This window comes from Saccopteryx leptura, chromosome 5, assembly GCF_036850995.1.
Source record: "Saccopteryx leptura isolate mSacLep1 chromosome 5, mSacLep1_pri_phased_curated, whole genome shotgun sequence".
Lineage (NCBI taxonomy): Eukaryota > Metazoa > Chordata > Mammalia > Chiroptera > Emballonuridae > Saccopteryx > Saccopteryx leptura.
Window position 1 is genome coordinate 18,380,614 of NC_089507.1, and position 18,342 is coordinate 18,398,955.

Genomic DNA, 18,342 nt, shown 5'->3' on the forward strand with positions numbered 1-18,342 from the left:
GGATAAAACGACACTCATGGAGACAGATAAAAGCGGAGTGGTATGGGGACGTTGGGGTGAAGGGGAGTAGAGAGCTCTGGACAAATACACGATGATGGAAAATGATTTGACTTTGGCTGATGGGTACACAACATAAACAACAGTTCAAATATTATAGAAGAAATACTTACCTGAAACCTATGTGTACTCCATTAAATTTAATTTTCTGAATGAAATTAGAAGAAATTTTTAAAAAAAAAGAAATTCAAATAAAATGAAGACAGAGACCTCACCATTGGCTTGACAAAGTAGCAGTGAAGGTTGCTGGCAGAGCAGTTGCACTATCGTGGTGGAAGTGAAGGTCTGATTGGGGTGGATTAAAGGGGAAGTGGAGATAGTGAATGTTGTTGACTTTCAAAGGATGGAGAAGAGAAATGAAAGTCTGATACCTGAAGATAGGGTTGATGTGGAGGAAGATTTTATTTTCTAAAATATGGAAGAGTACAACGTGTTTGTATATTAATGGAATGACCTAGGTGAGAAAATCAAACTATCTTAACTTAAAAACTGTCCTTATTTAATGGGATGGTATACGTATATACTCGGGGGCTGTATCTACTTTGGTTATTTGTATTTCTCTCTGTTTTTTTTTCTGGATTTTGCTTTTTTTCTTTTTCTACTGCATTTCCTAGAGACTAGCCCTGTGGCTGCCAGAAATTTTAGGTTTATGTTTTCCCAAGATCATGACCAAAGGGAAACGAGCCTTTCCTACCTGCTCTAGTTAGGAAAATTTCAGGGAGTAACTGGCTTAAGTTATGTGGCCATCCCTAGACCTATTGCTGTGGCCTCCAAGGCGGAGTACTGTGATAACTTTCTCCCCTGGTTTCCTCTCGCTAGCAATCTTGAGCCTTGTCTCAGAAGAGAAGAGAGGGGACACCTAGCACACGAATGGCCTTAACAAATGTATGTGTAAGAGAAACTAGACTTTGAGAAGAACAGCTAGAAGAAAAGCTTAAAAGACTATTCTGGATCTAGGGGTGGATTTGTGAGTCACATGATATAACATATTGCTCCTTCAGAAAAACCTTTTATGTTCTTGACACTTGCACTCCAAAACTTCTGGACTAGAAATAGATTTTCTCGTATGATAATTGAATGGATTATTTTCCAAATATAACTGTCTTATTAAATCCCATTTTGGTATTTTAATGAAATGAGCTAATATAGTCTTCAACACTAGAAACTATATCAGTAAATTTTGTTCAACCTCTCCTCTTTCCAAAATCTTCCTGGCTATTAGGGTTTTTACTACTGTACAGCACTTTTTACTTTGACAAGGTGAAATCCTGGCTGCATTCACCCAGGATCACCAGACATGTCTAACCTGTATAAGAGGAACATAGGTATTTTTAAAAGCATCATTAGAGAAGCAGAAAAGTGAATCTGAGGGCAGAAACCAAGTGCTGTCCATTTTGAGTTTGAAAATATTGAGAATGACATGTCCTCCAACTACTTGTATATTCAGGGAATAGATGATTATTGACATATGACCTAAATATCCCCTAAAGGCAAATAGTATTCATCATACTTAAGTAATATGTAAGAATACCAATTACTGCTCCCGGCTACTGTTATACTTTACTGTATGTTTGAGAATGTGGAAGTTTGTTGTACTGCTGTGTTATCATGTTGTCCTGGAATTCTTATCATTTGAGTTACTCGTGAATTTTTGCCAAGTAAGTCTTTCTCAATAGGTAAAAACAAATATAATATTAGAGAAACAATAAGTATGAAGTTTATAAAGGAATTCAGCAAATTGTCTAGGAGGATATTCCTTTATGAAATTACAGAAAGTTTTATTGAATTATAGGATATAGCTAATATCTTGCTGTTACCAATTCTAGAAAAAGTAATACTCTTATATGTCCTAGGATACCTTAAGAAATGGTAGTTTTATAGTTTACAGTACTATATTATTTTTACATTTTTAATGAAAAATTTGGGTAGTATTTTTTCAAAAATTAATTTGATATTACTATCACTGTCTTTGATTTTTCTTTACATTAATAGGAAACAAGGAACAGAATTCTCTGATATACAAAATTAGTACAATATATTATAGTGTTTGTAGACTGAAGGCACATATAAACTACAAATGACTATGGTATTTGTTTTCTAGAATATAAGAATTTGTTTATATTGCAAATAAATTGGTTAGGCAAGATTTAGAGATCACTTTTATTGTTTTTGGTTTGCCAACACTTTCATGAAAATAAATAACATTACTTACTAGATATAAAGTGGTTTTTTTTGCATGAGAAACACATACGAGAAATGGCAATTTATAATTTTTTTTTTTTTTTCATTTTTCTGAAGCTGGAAACAGGGAGAGACAGTCAGACAGACTCCCGCATGCGCCCGACCAGGATCCACCCGGCACGCCCACCAGGGGCGGTGCTCTGCCCCCCAGGGGGCGATGCTCTGCCCATCCTGGGCGTGGCCATATTGCGACCAGAGCCACTCTAGCGCCTGAGGCAGAGGCCACAGAACCATCCCCAGCGCCCGGGCCATCTTTGCTCCAATGGAGCCTTGGCTGCGGGAGGGGAAGAGAGAGACAGAGAGGAAAGCGCGGCGGAGGGGTGGAGAAGCAAATGGGCGCTTCTCCTATGTGCCCTGGCCGGGAATCGAACCCGGGTCCTCCGCACGCTAGGCCGACGCTCTACCGCTGAGCCAACCGGCCAGGGCAATTTATAATTTTTTAACTTACTGATTTGAGAGAGAGAAAAACATTTGTTCCACTTATTTATGCATTCATTGGTTGATTCTTGTATGTGTCCTGACCGGGAATGGAACCCTCAACCTTGGTGTAGTGAGACAGCATTTTAAACTGAGCTACCTGGTAGGGCCAGCAATTTATAATTTAAGGACTCTGAATTTAAATAGTAATAATTTGTTGGTTTGTCTCTAACACTCTTTCACCAAAGTGAGCAGAATTACTTGCCCATTGGGATGACTGGGGCCTGCAACAAAAAGTTGAAACAGGAAAGCACTTCTGGATCTGGGAACTGAGTCAGATACAAGACAACAAAGAAATACTAAGGAGTAGAACTTGAATTGTTGACTAGACAGTTAGAAAAAGCAAAACAGACATGAAACAGGTTATTTCAACTCCAGCCCATAAAAGTAGAGAAATACTAAAATATCAATGTTTTAATATTTTAACCCAAATATAATTACATTTCTAAAAAAGAATACTAAAATCCTCGATTATTCCTGAATGCAGCCTAAGTCAAGAGAAAAATTTGTTTTTCTTTAAAGTCTAGTTTTCAAAAGGTATTATAAATATTTTTATAATAGTTTATTAGTTTTTAACTGGATAAACCTCATGAATCCATACTAGAAGCTTTCTAATACTGTGAATTTAATCTTACATTTTAGCAAACTGGTACTATGTGTATATTGAACAAATACATTTTTATGGGTTATGAGACTTGGTAATCACTGAGGCCTCTCATCTCTTGACACTGATATCTTGAGAAAGCCCAAGGTACAGTTATCCTCCCCTAGAGAGACAGTATCCCAAAGTAAACGTGGAGCACGACTAACTGTCTGGGTTCACGTTTCTGTGTAACACTGATTAGATTTGTGACCTGGGGCAAGTACCTTCATCTCTCAGTTCTGAACTCCACCATCTGGGAATGTAGCTAATAATAGTACACACCTTAAAGGTTTGTATTAAGGACTAAATGACTTAGTGAATATACAGAATTTAGAACAGTACTGGATGGCTAATAAGGGCCTAGTGTTTGCTTTTTGTTGCTACTGTTGAAAGATTATGATACCTTTTTGAAGAAAACCACAAGCTACAAAGTAGTAGAGAGGTTAGCAATGATTAGAACTCTATACCTACATAATTAAAAAAGAATTAAAATATTTCTTTTTTAAATTTTACTTTTGTTATTGAGTTTAAAATTTAGTGAAAAGTTGTAAGATCACAACAAATAGCTATCACACAACACTTTGTTCAGAGACCCTCATTCCAATTTTGCTATTTGTCCTACTAATAGCTTATATAGCCCAAGGATCCAGGAGTATGCATCACACCCAGCTGTCCAGCTCTGTAGTCTTCTTTAACCCAGAACAAATTCTTAGTATCTCCTGGGTTTGCATGTCTTTGGTCACTAATTTTCAAAAGTGTTATTTTGTAGATTGTAACTAAATTAGGATTTGTTTGAGGTTTTCATATGATTAGATCCAGGTCATGCATTTTGGGCTAGACTGTTACAGAAAAGATTCTTTTCTTTACATTCTTCTGAGTGGCACATGGTGTCAGTTTGTCCTACTATTGGTAGAATTTGTTACCTTTGATTACTTGATTAAGATATTATGTGCCACATTTCAGTAACTATAAAATTACTTTCCCCCACCTTTATAATTAATACATATTATTTTTATGAAGAGAATCTTGGAGACTTTGTAAAATCACATTCCTCATATCATTTTACCCATTAGTTTTAACATCCATGGGTGTTTCTTGCCTGAATTATTACTCTGATGGTTGCCAGATTGCAATTATTCAAACTTCATCATTCCTTCTGTTTATTAATTTGCATTCTCCTGTAAGGAAGAGGTTTAAACAGAGTTCTTTGAAGGTGGAGATAACAAATATCTTGAAAATAGTAATTGGAAATCATACACACACACACACACACACACACACACACACACATACTTACATTTTTTTTTTTTTTTTTAGAGAGGAGAGGGAGAGACAGAGAGAAGGGGGGAGGAGCTGGAAGCATCAACTCCCATTTGTGCCTTGACCAGGCAAGCCCAGGGTTTTGAACCGGCAACCTCAGCATTTCCAGGTCGACACTTTATCCACTGCGCCACCACAGGTCCATACATTACATACATTTTAAATTAAGTGAGAGGCAGGGAGGCAGAGACAGACTCTTGCATGTGCCCTGACTGGGATCCACCCATCAAGCCCCTACCAGGTGATGCTCTGCCCATCTGGGACACTGCTCAATTTCTTACTACTGAGCTATTTTAGCGCCTGAAGCCAAGGCCATGGAGCCATCTTCAGCCCCAGGGCTGACTTTACTTGAACCAACCATTTGACCTATGGCTGCGGGAGTGGAAGTGAGAGGTAGAGAGATGGGGGAGGGAAAGGTAGAGAAGCAGATGGGTGATTCTTCTGTGTGCCCTGACCAGGAATCGAAGCCAGGACTTCTACATGCCTGGCTGACACTCTACTGCTGAGCCAACTGGCCAAGGCCAGATATTGGAAATCTTATGATTGTTCTGAAGATTGGTCTTCTTCATTTGTTTTTATATCAGTATGGCTCCTAGATTTCTATCTTCCTATTTTATTCAGTGGGTTATAATTTGCTGTTATTATTTCAAGGCTTTAAATCAGGGGTCCCCAAACTACGGCCCGCGGGCCACATGCGGCCCCCTGAGGCCATTTATCTGGCCCCGCCGCACTTCCGGAAGGAGTACCTCTTTCATTGGTGGTCAGTGAGAGACGCAAAGCGTGGCATCACTCACATACAGTACTACTTCCAGTGACGTTGGATGCACGCCTCATGGCTCCGGAAGCACGTCACATCACTTGTTACATCTAGCAGTGACAAATATGGAACCGGACATTGACCATCTCATTAGCCAAAAGAAGGCCCGTAGTTCCCATTGAAATACTGGTCAGTTTATTGATTTAAATTTACTTGTTCTTTACTTTAAATATTGTATTTGTTCCTGTTTTGTTTTTTTACTTTAAAATAAGATATGTGCAGTGTGCATAGGGATTTGTTCATAGTTTTTTTTATAGTCTGGCCCTCCAATGGTCTGAGGGACAGTGAACTGGCACCCTGTGTAAAAAGTTTGGGGACCCCTGCTTTAAATATTCCACAGTTGGCTACTGAGAAGCCTTTCAAGCTGATTTCTATATTCTTTTATATGTATGTCTCTTAACATTTTTTAAACCCTTACTTACTTTCTAGCACAAACGGATTATTTCTTAGCTCTGTAAACAAACTTTTCTCCAAGGATTCCTGGATACTTTTAGTAGAGATGGTACAGTATTTAGAAACCAATATTTGTGTACTAGGTGTGTTCACTGCTACTGAGGTGTTTTTGTGTCAGGCTCTTTCAGTGGACAGAGTTAAGAAACATCCCTATATTTATTTATTTATATATATTAAAAGTTATGAGCTTACACTGATAACAGCACTACTGGATTAATTCTTACTTAACATCTTTCCTTATTTGTAACTTCTTTCACTGACTGGAGAACCTAGCTCTGTTATCATCAATATATTTTCTTATTTGCTCAGTCTCCCTGTTTATAGCCAGTCTCCTGACCCTATTGGGCTGTTACCTTATTTAGACTGCCTTGTATGGACTGTTGCTTTCAGAGTCAACACCCAGGGTCTCCATTAGACACATTCTGGCCTCTGTTAGCCTATCTTCCCATCCCTTTGTGGACTCTTTAAGTTGATGGGCAATTGAAAGGTTTTGAAATGAATTTGAAAATTGGAAAAAACTTTGGAAAGTCTGAGTGAACATTATATAGTGTCATTGTGTTGTTGAGTCTTTTTTATGATTTAATTTTTATTATTGAAGCACATTATTCACATTTGTCCTTCCTCACATAATTCTAGCTATTGACAAAATCCCCTGTGAATGGGCAGGTCACTGTGTCAGTATTCGCAAAACTAGCGAAGTTTTCCTGAAAGTTGTTTTGGAATTAATAATAATTAAAATACTACTGGATATAGTTAATGAAGCCTAAGTTGGAAAATGGTATATACCCAGTAAATGCTGCTAATAGTATTTGTGAACTGTTAGATTTTTAAATGTTAATTGTACTAGAAAAGGTTGCAGATCAAACAAATTTCATGAGTAAAATTATCTTTTGGAATCAGTGATTTTTTTTCTATTCTGTAAGAAACTAGCATTACATTCCATTAAGTTTGGAATGTAATGTCTCTTCTTACCTGGTGATTGTGTGGCAATGTGTGAAAACTAAATTTTTAGCTGGCCTTTTATACCCTTTAGAAAATATTTATTAACTGGGATTTATGTTCATTATTTGTTGACTCCCTCTAAAGTCAATACTTTATTTATTTTTTTTTACACATCAAGCTTTCTGCTAGTCTTGGCAATAATTCCTTGACTCTGATGTTTTACATTTATTTTATCCATTGCTAGGTGGTAATTACCATGTATTCAGTAAATATTTACTGAATAAAATAATCCCTGTTACTTGCACAGAAAATCTTTTGAAGACACTTTCAAATTCTAAGAGAATAAAAAATTGAGCATTTTTGATCATTTTAATAGCAGAAAATTAAAGGAAACATTTGTAAAGCTATAATTTAGAAGTAGAATTTTTGTTGTTAAACATAAATTCTTTGAAAAACAGCATCCTTTCAATTTTATGGAGCTTTGTTGTACTTTTAAAAGACTTTATTTCTTTGTCTAGAAATGCCACTAAAGAGTGAAATGAAGGTGGCAATTTTCTAGCAGCTTTGGTTAATTTAATCATTTGTCATTTGTTCACTCACCCAACAAGTATTAATTGAGTTCCTAAGATGTAGCTGCCATTCCACATTTGTTGAGTGCCTGCTATATTTTTGGCATTGTGTAACATGTTGGAAATAAAGAAATGAATAAGAAAGATGGTCTGCCCTTAAAGAACTTACCTTTATTTTATGTGTGGTGTTCTTTTTATTCTCAGCTCAGTGTGGTTTACTTTTCCCGTTAATGAAGAAAGTGGCTAAAGACAAGTATAAAATGAAAGAATGAGTAACCAGAGAGTCAGCCACTTTGTCTTTAAGGTGATCTCTATATATCTTTAATGACAACATAAGATATTCAGTAAAACTTGATTAAACATTTAGTTCCCTATGGCCAATGAATTCATTGGTTTTGTTGAATCATTAATTTTTAAATTTTTTATTATTTTTTTCTTTGAATTATCCCTCTTGTTGAATCATTTATAAAGTGTATTCCTTGAATTGCCTTAATGACAGAAAATTTCTGAGTCAATATTTATTTTATGACAATAATAAATTCACATTTGTAGAGTACTTTTACAATTCCTGATCATTTCCAAATACATTTTGTTAGTTAATCTTCAGAACAGTCCTATAGTTTTGAGCCTCAGTGCTTCTCCAATTTCTGTATTTAAGATATGTCTTTATTATCTCTAACCATCTTCATAAAAGTAGGTATTGGTAGTACACTATATTTAATGGTAATAAGATTGCAGTTTACAACAGAAAACGTAGTAATGCCTTCCCTTTGTGACCATTTTATCACTGTTGGGAGGAGAACACCCTGATAATTTTTAAGTTTTGAATGTTCAGACACTTACCAACATTTACCTAGTCTGCCTAAAAATTGTATGTATTGTATGTAATTCTTACACAATAAAAGATTAGAAGCTCATGAAAGAAAGTCTGTATTTCTCTTTGGTACATTTACTAATATCTGGACTTCCCGAATCCAGACTGTGGCTTTTAAGTGTCCAAATATAGCATGTTGCAGGAATTTAGTCTGTGTTACAGAGACATATCCCACTGACCAGTGTGCAAACGAGGAGCTCACATTCTAAACATAAGCTTGTCTTGACTGTGTTGAGCAGCTGATCATGTTAAGGCTTTCTCAGAGGTGAGGCCACAGCATCTATAAGTTGAGCTAAGGTGACATGAGGAAGGCTTTAAACTTTTTCATCTTATAAAGTTATTTTTTATGTTTATATTACATGTAGTTCAAGTTGCTTTTTGTCAAATCCCTGCCAAATTGAACCTTAGGTTAAAGGCGTTTTCCTGTGATTGGTATGTCTGTCTCTGTAAAGAGGACTTCTAAGCCTTTTAGAATAACTTCCCTCTACTGGGTATATACCCCCAAAACTCAGAAACATTGATACGTAAAGACACATGCAGCCCCATGCTCATTGCAACATTGTTCACAGTGGCCAGGACATGGAAACAACCAAAAATCCCGTCAATAGATGACTGGATAAAGAAGATGTGGCACATATACACTATGGAATACTACTCAGCCATAAGAAATGATGACATCGGATCATTTACAGCAAAATGGTGGGATCTTGATAACATTATACGAAGTGAAATAAGTAAATCAGGAAAAAAACAGGAATTGCATTATTCCATACGTAGGTGGGACATAAAAGTGAAACTAAGAGACATTGATAAGAGTGTGGTGGTTACGGGGGGAGGGGGGGAAAAGGAGAGGGAAAGGGAGAGGGGGAGGGGCACAAAGAAAACTAGATAGAAGATGACAGAGGACATTGGGTGATGGGTATGCAACATAATTGAACGACAAGATAACCTGGACTTGTTATCTTTGAATATATGTATCCTGATTTATTGATGTCACCCCATTAAAAAATAAAATTATTTTTTAAAAAAAGAAAGAATAACTTGAAATTCTTAGTTGAATTTGAATTTAGAAAAGTGGTGAATACTGCTATGCCAACCCATATTTTAGAATACAGTGTGTCTGTAAAGTCATGGTGCACTTTTGACCGGTCACAGGAAAGCAACAAAAGATGATAGAAATGTGAAATCTGCACCAAATAGAAGGAAAACCCTCCAGTTTCTGTAGGATGATGTGACAGCATGTGCGCATGCGCAGATGATGACGTAACACCGTGTATGCAGTGGAGCAGCCCACGGCCATGCCAGTCGAGATGTGGTCAATACAGAGGAAAGTTCAGTGTGTTCTGTGGCTCGCTAAATTTGAATCCGTGACCAAAGTGCAACGTGAATATTGGCGCGTTTATAACGAAGTGCCAGCACATAGGAATCACATTACTGGGTGGGATAAGCAGTTGAAGGAAACCGGCAGTTTGGTGGAGAAACCCCGTTCTGGTAGGCCATCAGTCAGTGACGAGTCTGTAGAGGCTATACGGGATAGCTACCTAAGAAGCCCTAAAAAATCTGTGCGTGAGCCCACATCGAACTGCACTGAATAGGTATGAAACTGGGAGAGTTTTCCTTTTATTTGGTGCAGATTTCATATTTCTATTGTCTTTTGTTGCTTTCCTGTGACCGGTCAAAAGTGCACCATGACTTTACGGACACACTGTACAATACTTCATATAAATATGCCTATAATTCATATATTTTTCAAACTGTGAATAGTTTTTAGCGTGTATATCAGAGAAGCTTCAAAATATAGGACTTTTTTCCAGTAACTATTTCATATGACCTACATTAAATATAGTTACTTTCATTAATGTTTATTCTTTCTCCTCCCTGACCTTACCAAACCTTTGGTACTATAAGATGTTTTCTTGTTTTAATAAAAAGGAGTGTATATTTAACTGTACCATATCTAACAGTATAGTACTGTATTAGGAGATCAGAAGTTTATTTCTCTAAAATAGTAGTTATGCTAGTGGCTTTCTTAACATTAAGAACAGCATTACAAATGGTTACTTATCATAAATTTTGGATATAGCAGCTTTTAAAAACTAGTAGGAGCATTATTAATAAATGAAATGCAGAATAAATGTAGTGGTATGTCTATTATATCCATAGTCTGACATAACGGATGGTGAGTCTGGCTGTATTTGGAAATTTTCTCAGCATGCCAGCAAAACATAGAAGGAGGAGCTTAATGATTGAGTTGAAACTTTTAAGTCAACAGACATAGTTTTGAGTCCTTTCTCCACTACTTACTTGGTGTGTGAAGTCAGGCAAGTTATTCATACTTTCAGAGCCTTGGCTTCCTGATCTGTGAACCAGGATTATGACATTGCTTCTTAAACCTACTTCATAAGGCTGTTGAAAGAATTTCATGAGATAATTCATGAAAAGCATTTCACACAGTTACTGGAAATTGTCAAATACTCACAAAATACTAGCTACTTCTATTATTAACATGTCTTTACATGCATGCTAATACTTTAGTTAGAAATTAGTTTTTTCCCCGCAGTATGTAGGTGAATTCACAAATTACCTTTGAAGGTTTTTAGGACAGCATGTACTTATATTAAATATAACAGATGAAAACTTATATGTTGGTACTTCACTAAGCTGTTTTGTATTTTTAGGCCTGTAACTTAATACAAGTATATGGCTAAGTGCACTGGGCGCATTGGTTTTATCAGATTGCCTTTTATAAATGAAGGGAGCAAGTAAATATGGATATTTTAATCTCTTGAAGTTTGTTTTACACTGATTTGTGTCCATCATGTTTTCTTAAGGCAGAGGTGGACCAGACACACACAAATTCTTATTTCATCCTACTGTCGGACACGCAGCTATGCATTGGCACCTTCTAACCTCCACTGTGCTGTGTAGGTCCCTGTGATCCTGCTCTGGAGTCTAGGGTTTTCCAGTGCTGCTTTGAAGTGAGATATCATGAAAATAGTATTGTTTGTCTTTCACACAACTATGGGAGAGAAGTAGACAATTGAAACAGGTTCTCCTGTAAGGAAGAAAAAAGTCAGTTGTACATTTGGCTAATTCTTAAATGGCAACTTCGTGCTGGGCTGCATGGTGCCTGTTATGGAAGGCTATATAATATAGTAGGACCATAAGATGTAATGAAGCAAATATTTACAAAATAAGGCAGCACATAGGATACGCCATTTGGTAGAAATAGTAAGTACTATAGGAATTAAGGGGAAGGAGAGATCACTCTTCTCTAATTAAAACCTTGTTTGTGCCACTGAGGGTGTACCTATGTGGAACTCCTTTGTTCTTTAGAAAGCTGTGTCAGCTGGCTGCCACAGGAACGCCAGTTTCTTTACGTCTCTATGCCGGCTGTTTCTAGCCGTTACTTCTCTTTATTCTCCCCATCTCTACAGATCCTCATACTGTCTAAATCATTTTTCCCTTAGTTCTAGTTATCACTTTTCATCTTTTCCAAGCATCCTAGATAATTATGTCAGTAGTGGTACTGACAGTAGCAAGGAGGAAGGGGGAGCAAGGGAAACAATTTTGGTACAGAAGCACGGACATCTTTTTCTGTGGTAGAAATAGCCTTATTGACAACAGCAAGGAAGTGGGCTCATGAAAAGGAGATCCCTCGTCTGTTCCTGTGAAATCCATAGTTGTGTGCCCCCACCCACACATCCTGCATCTTTACATCCCTTTATCTCTTGGAGATTTGGTTCTGTTCACCATCCTGTCCCCACTCTCCCCTGTCCTCCTCCATCTTCTTTGCCCCTGAACCCTGCTCCAGCTCTGAATCCCAGGCTCTTTGTAATCTTGCCCTTCAGTCTGTTAGAGCCCCTGTATGACTCACAGGAGTCACCGCCATGATGAAGCACTGGCATAGCATCACTGAGCAATTGTTTTCCTATCTCCAGGCCTTCCGTAAAGCCATAGTGTGGACCTGATGTGTCTAGTGGAACTCTGAATCCATTAATGCAGTTACCTATAACAGATGGCTCATATATAAAGATTGACTCTTGTGTTGTTATTGGTGCTATATGTCTGTAAGATTTGTTTCTAAGAGAAAATGTGTTTCAAGTTTTGGACAATGAGTTATTGTTCCAAATCAGGAGCCACCTATATTGGCAGGGAACTTGGAGTCAGAAAAATAGAGTTTAGATTCTAGTTCTCCTAGTTGCTACAAATGTGTGATTATGTGACTACTTGGCCACTCAAACAATTTACTCTGTATAGACTATAGAAAGAACAGCTATCAAATGTGGTTGGTGGGGGAGTAAATGAAAATATATGTGAAAGTGTATCATAAAAATGTAAACCCCGATATGAAATGAATGTGGTGTTATGGTGTTAATAATCACTGTCTTAGGCAGAAGAACAAGTTCCTGCTCTCTAGGAACTCCTCATTCAGGAGGTGAGACTGGCATGGACAGTTGCAGTAGAGTATCTGGTAAATTCTGTGGCAGGTATATGTGCCAGTGATCAGGAGACACAAAGGAGAACAACTCTAATCTGGAAATGGATGGATAGGGAAAGCTTGGAGGAGGGAGTTCCTGATGTGAGTCTTAAAGGCTAAGGAAAAGCAAGCCTGATAAAAGATTGGAAGGAGAATGGAAAATCATTCTAGGTTGAAGAAGTGGCATACAGGAATATGGTATGTTCAGGAAGCCGAGAATATGGCTGGACGTATGATTGGGGCATAATCATACATAATCAGTAGACAGTGTCTACTGATAGTGCCTGATTTGATTACCAAGACCACTAACCTAAGTCTAAAGAGGCAGTATCATTGCACAGTGGTTAACAACTCTAGAAACAGACTTAGTCAGAAACCTGGGTAGATCATTTACTAATTGGTTACAGCTAATTAAGAATTTTACTCTCACACTCTTTTAGGATCAATATGATGATAAAAGTACTACTTCAAAGGATTACTGCAATAATGATTTGAAATAATGTTTACAAATACCCTGTTGTAATAAACATATTGTAAATGTTAGCACAGTTTCTACCGCTGTCCTGAAAGTTCTTACTTTTCCCCTCTCATTATTCTATAACCTACTGTTCTAGGCTAACAGTTTAGCAATATTTTAAATATCAATTCTTGTTTGTTATAATGGAGCCATAGAAAGAGAATTTAAATGAATTTTAAAGATGGTCTAGCCCAATTTCATTATTTTATGTGTTCAGAAACTGAGTCATAGTTAAATAACCTGACTGCGATGTCACTGTGAATCAGTAGCTCAACAGAACTAGAATCAGATCTCCTTCCAGAGTTCCTTCTGTTGGAATAAATTGCCCCAGGTCACTGAGAGACACCAACCTATAACACTGGCCAGAATTCATTGCAGAAACAGTATATTAAAATGATAGAAACTGGCATTTCTGTAGCCTTACAGAGAGGGAAATATATTTTTAAAAGGAATAGCATATCTTTCTTTGCCTACCCTCTGGTGCAGGTGCTGTTTAGTAGCACATGTGAAAGCAGTGAGAGGCTGGTAATAAGGAACCAGATCATTCTTAAGTGACTAACTCTTTTGCTGTCAAGAGTTGCTTATACAGATTTTTATTTGTTTACTAGGGTCTCCTCACTAAAATATGTGAAAATAGATTTTCATAATACTTGTCAGTTATACATGTTCTGCTTCATTTATTCAAGAGGATCCAATAAGTAATTTGTTAAACACCCTTTGTGTACCAAGTGCTAGGGATAGAATGGTGAGCAAGAAGCTTATGCTTTAATGGATTAAACCTGTTGAGATAACAATATACAAGTGAATATAATTGTGCATAAAAAGTACAGAGTGATATATGATTCTATAGCAATGTTTGAGAAGGTTCCCCCTGAAAGTTTTGATATAAAGAATACTCAATAAATAGGTGAAGATGAGTCACAGGGATGGAGAAAAGGGTCTCATACTGATGAAACAGCATGTACCAAGGCCCTGAGGAAGGACATAGAATGATCTGTCTTAAGAACTAAAAGACAGCTGGTATAATTGGAGTAGAAAAGGCTAGACAAAATGCAAGCCCTGGTCCTGAGAAGCAAGGTGAAGCTTTACACAAGGTATCACTGAAGAAACCAAGCAGCACCAGACAGGCGTCACACACACACACACCCCCCTGCAGTAAACTGTGTGCTCTGTATTAGCATTTTGTTGTCAAGATTCATTGTAAAGAGGTTACTTTAGAACCACTCTAATAAATAGTCAATGTACTTGATAGAATAAAACTAGGATTTGGGCAATTTTAACTATTATTTTTCATTTGAGTTTTCTGTCTTTCTGTCCTGGCTCATTGGGGATTAATTCAGGGAAGATTTTGATGTTCTGGTGTGTTTAGGTTAGGGACTTTTGCTGTTGATTAGTTGAACAGCCTAGAAATGACAGAATCTCATCCTGTCTTTTGGCAGAGGTTTGTGTGGGCGTGTGAGGCGCAGCGGCACTGTTGATTTCTTGGCAGACAAGACAGGGCAATTCTCAATGCAGTTAGTTCATCTTGAATAGGAAGAAAAAGTAAAAGGGCTACTTAAATTCAGTGGAAGGTTCCCAGGACCTGAATCTTTGGCTGGCATTCTAAGTTATTTGGCTAAATTGATACAGCAGCCTCAGGCACGTGTCCAAGCGTATGGCAGGAACACATGAAGGAGAGAACATGAAAAAAAAAATAGTCAAAGCTTTGTCTCGATATAAAAGTGTCAATTACCATATGAAATTTTAAAATGATTTTTATTTTTATTAGTGATTTATTTAAGCTTTTCTCTAATGAAAAAAGGCAAATTGTGAAAAATAAACTTTGCAAAATGAATTTATAATTATTTGTAGTATCTCAGGAAGATTTTTTCCCACATTCATTTCTACACAGATGGATTCCCAGATTTGCTTTTATTGCACATTTGTTTTCTTCACTTCCCTTTGCCCTTTTCTATGGTGAATAAGCACTTTGTTTTCCAAAATCCTTAAATTAAATGCAGAGTATATAGAGCTCTTTATTTTTCAAGTGTATTTGCGTTTCCTTTGGATGAACTATCATTGTCCTTCATACTCTTCAAATAGAAATATCTGAGTTGCTTCTTATATTTAGCTGCTTGTTTATATGTCTACTGATTTGTATATCTGACTGCAACTGTTTATGCTTAAATATCTAATACATACTTTACACATAACATATTAAAAACAGAACTTTTAATCTCTGCCACCTGCTGCTACTTGCCTGTCCGGTCTACTCTGCCAGTCTTTCCTATCTCAGTTAGTAGCACCATGCCTTGTCCTTTTTTGTGTGTGTGGGGGTCTTTTCTTTGGCTATCAACCCCCATCCATTTGATAAGCATATCTAACAGCATTGTCCCCTAAATATGTCCTGAATCTGACCACATGTCACCATATTCTCTGCTCGCACCATAGTCCAAGGCAGTAGCCTCTTTTGCTTGGACAGATACATAAAGAAAGGTTGTCTTGAGCCCTGGCCGGTTGGCTCAGCGGTAGAGCGTCGGCCTAGCGTGCGGAGGACCCGGGTTCGATTCCCGGCCAGGGCACACAGGAGAAGCGCCCATTTGCTTCTCCACCCCTCCGCCGCGCTTTCCTCTCTGTCTCTCTCTTCCCCTCCCGCAGCCAAGGCTCCATTGGAGCAAAGATGGCCCGGGCGCTGGGGATGGCTCCTTGGCCTCTGCCCCAGGCGCTAGAGTGGCTCTGGTCGCAATATGGCGACGCCCAGGATGGGCAGAGCATCGCCCCCTGGTGGGCAGAGCGCCGCCCCATGGTGGGCGTGCCGGGTGGATCCCGGTAGGGCGCATGCAGGAGTCTGTCTGACTGTCTCTCCCTGTTTCCAGCTTCAGAAAAATGGAAAAAAAAAAAAAAAAAAAAAAAAAAAAAAGAAAGGTTGTCTTACTTCTCTCTGTTTTAAATATTGTCTCTTATATAATCTGTTCTCCACATTTTGAAGACTGATATTTTAAAAGCACAGATTATTTTATCCTTACTGCTGCTTACTGAAATTAGAAAAATATTAAGAATTTTTGAAAATCCTCTCTGATCTGGACTCTATTGACTGCTTTCTTCTACCTCTCAGTCGCAGCTAGTTCCGGGCCTTTCCAATGAGCTTTTTCTTCTGTCTGATTCTTTCACTCGGATGATCGCAGGATTGGCTCCTTGCAGTTTTAGGTCTCAGTTTAGATCACAGCTCTTCAGAGAGGTTTATTCTGACATCTTTCCTTCCCTTAATAGCTGATCAATATCTAAAATCTTCCCCCTCTTTCTTTTTCCTTTTATAAATTGTCCCTCCCTACTCCCAAAATAATTTATGTTCCATGAGGGCAAGGACTTATACTCTTGTTTATTACCATATTCCCAGTACTTAGACTAGAGCCTGATACTCAGAAGGTTTACTGTATTATGTGAAAAGATGAGGAATAAATATATATCTTCTAAGTTTTCTGCATTTAGGAAAATAATGGATTGTTTCATCCTGCACAAACTTTGCATAGGTGCTTATTTTAAAATTAACCAGGCTAATATTTTGTCTCTTTTATGTGTTTTCTCTGTTCTAGATTGTAAGCTCTTAAGGGCAGGAGTAAGTATTAATGTTTTTAGCTCTCACAGAATTATAAACACCATTTTAGTACATAGCATTAATTGAATTGAATTGAAAAAAATCAATCTAACATCTTTATTTCCTCTGAAGTTATAGCAGTTATATATGTGTGTGTTTATTTATGGATATTTAAATAGGTAGATAGATGTAATTTATATAAATCTTGAAGGCAGGTGTGTATAAAATATGCCTTCCCCTTTTATCTCTTGTAGTTCATAATTGGACCCTTGAGGACACGCTTCAGTGGTTGATAGAATTTGTTGAACTGCCCCAGTATGAGAAGAATTTTAGAGACAACAATGTCAAAGGAACAACACTTCCTAGGTGAGTCTTGATCATCCCAAAGTATTTTTTCCACTCATGGAACATTATATGCTATATGTTCCTTTGCATTGCCAAATCTGCAAGTTACTTCTGTGGCTAAGAGCTCAAAGGAAATATTAATCAGTTTTTCTTGTCTAAACAATAGCACCTTTTAAAAAATTTATATACAAGGAAAGTAATTTTGAGAATTAGAAGATGGGCCAGCTATATCTTTTTTTAGATAACATCAAAGGGCCAACTTCTGATTGCCTGGTAAATATTTTAAAAAAACACAATTTATTCATTTGATACAGATCCACCTTTATGAAAAGATTGATTTGAATGGATTAATTTATAGACCCTTCTTAATTGGCATTCTTTTACTAATAACTACTGAGTATTATTGGCCATAAATTAAACCTTTAAAAAAATGAAGTTTAGTGAACAAAATGTAAATAATAGCAACCATTTTTAAGTGCATATTACATAGAAGCAGTCTATATTATCTCATTTAAGCTTCATGGTTAAAATGAAGTATGTGTTATTATCCCCATTTTACAGATTAAAATCCAAGTCAGAGAGAAGTTAAATATTTTGCCAAAGCAGCATTTGAACACATATAGATCTGATACCAGAGTTTAGGATGCTAGTTTATCCTTTATATGTCTGGAATTAATTGGTACTGGCTTTCTGAATTATATTTTCTAAGTCTCCATTACTTGATTTGATAATATTAAAAGATTTAAATGTTCGAATTTGCAATAATTCTACCAGAATTTGACCCTTTCAAGATTGCTTATGTTTCGTTCCTCCCTGGGTTGTTTCTCATATTCAAAAAATGACTTGAGTGCCTTTTTACTGCCTAATTAGTATACATGATGAAACATACACACTGTATTTCTAATCTATTTGCTTACATACTCTATTTAAATACATGGTTTTTGTTGATTTGAAGTTTGTAGTTTGGATCAAGTTAAAAGTTCTCATATTTCTCTTAAATGTATTCTGAACATTAACATCAGTATTTCAGATT

General features: G+C 37.0%; 1 protein-coding gene across 1 annotated transcript in view; it reads left to right on the forward strand.

Moving 5' to 3' along the window:
- Positions 1–18,342, forward strand: part of STIM2 (stromal interaction molecule 2) — a 167,082-nt gene that overhangs the window by 123,479 nt on the left and 25,261 nt on the right. Inside the window, exon 4 of the mRNA XM_066384998.1 lies at positions 17,219–17,330. Within this exon, the coding sequence (XP_066241095.1) occupies positions 17,219–17,330 (112 nt within the window). The remainder of the gene's footprint in view (positions 1–17,218; positions 17,331–18,342) is intronic.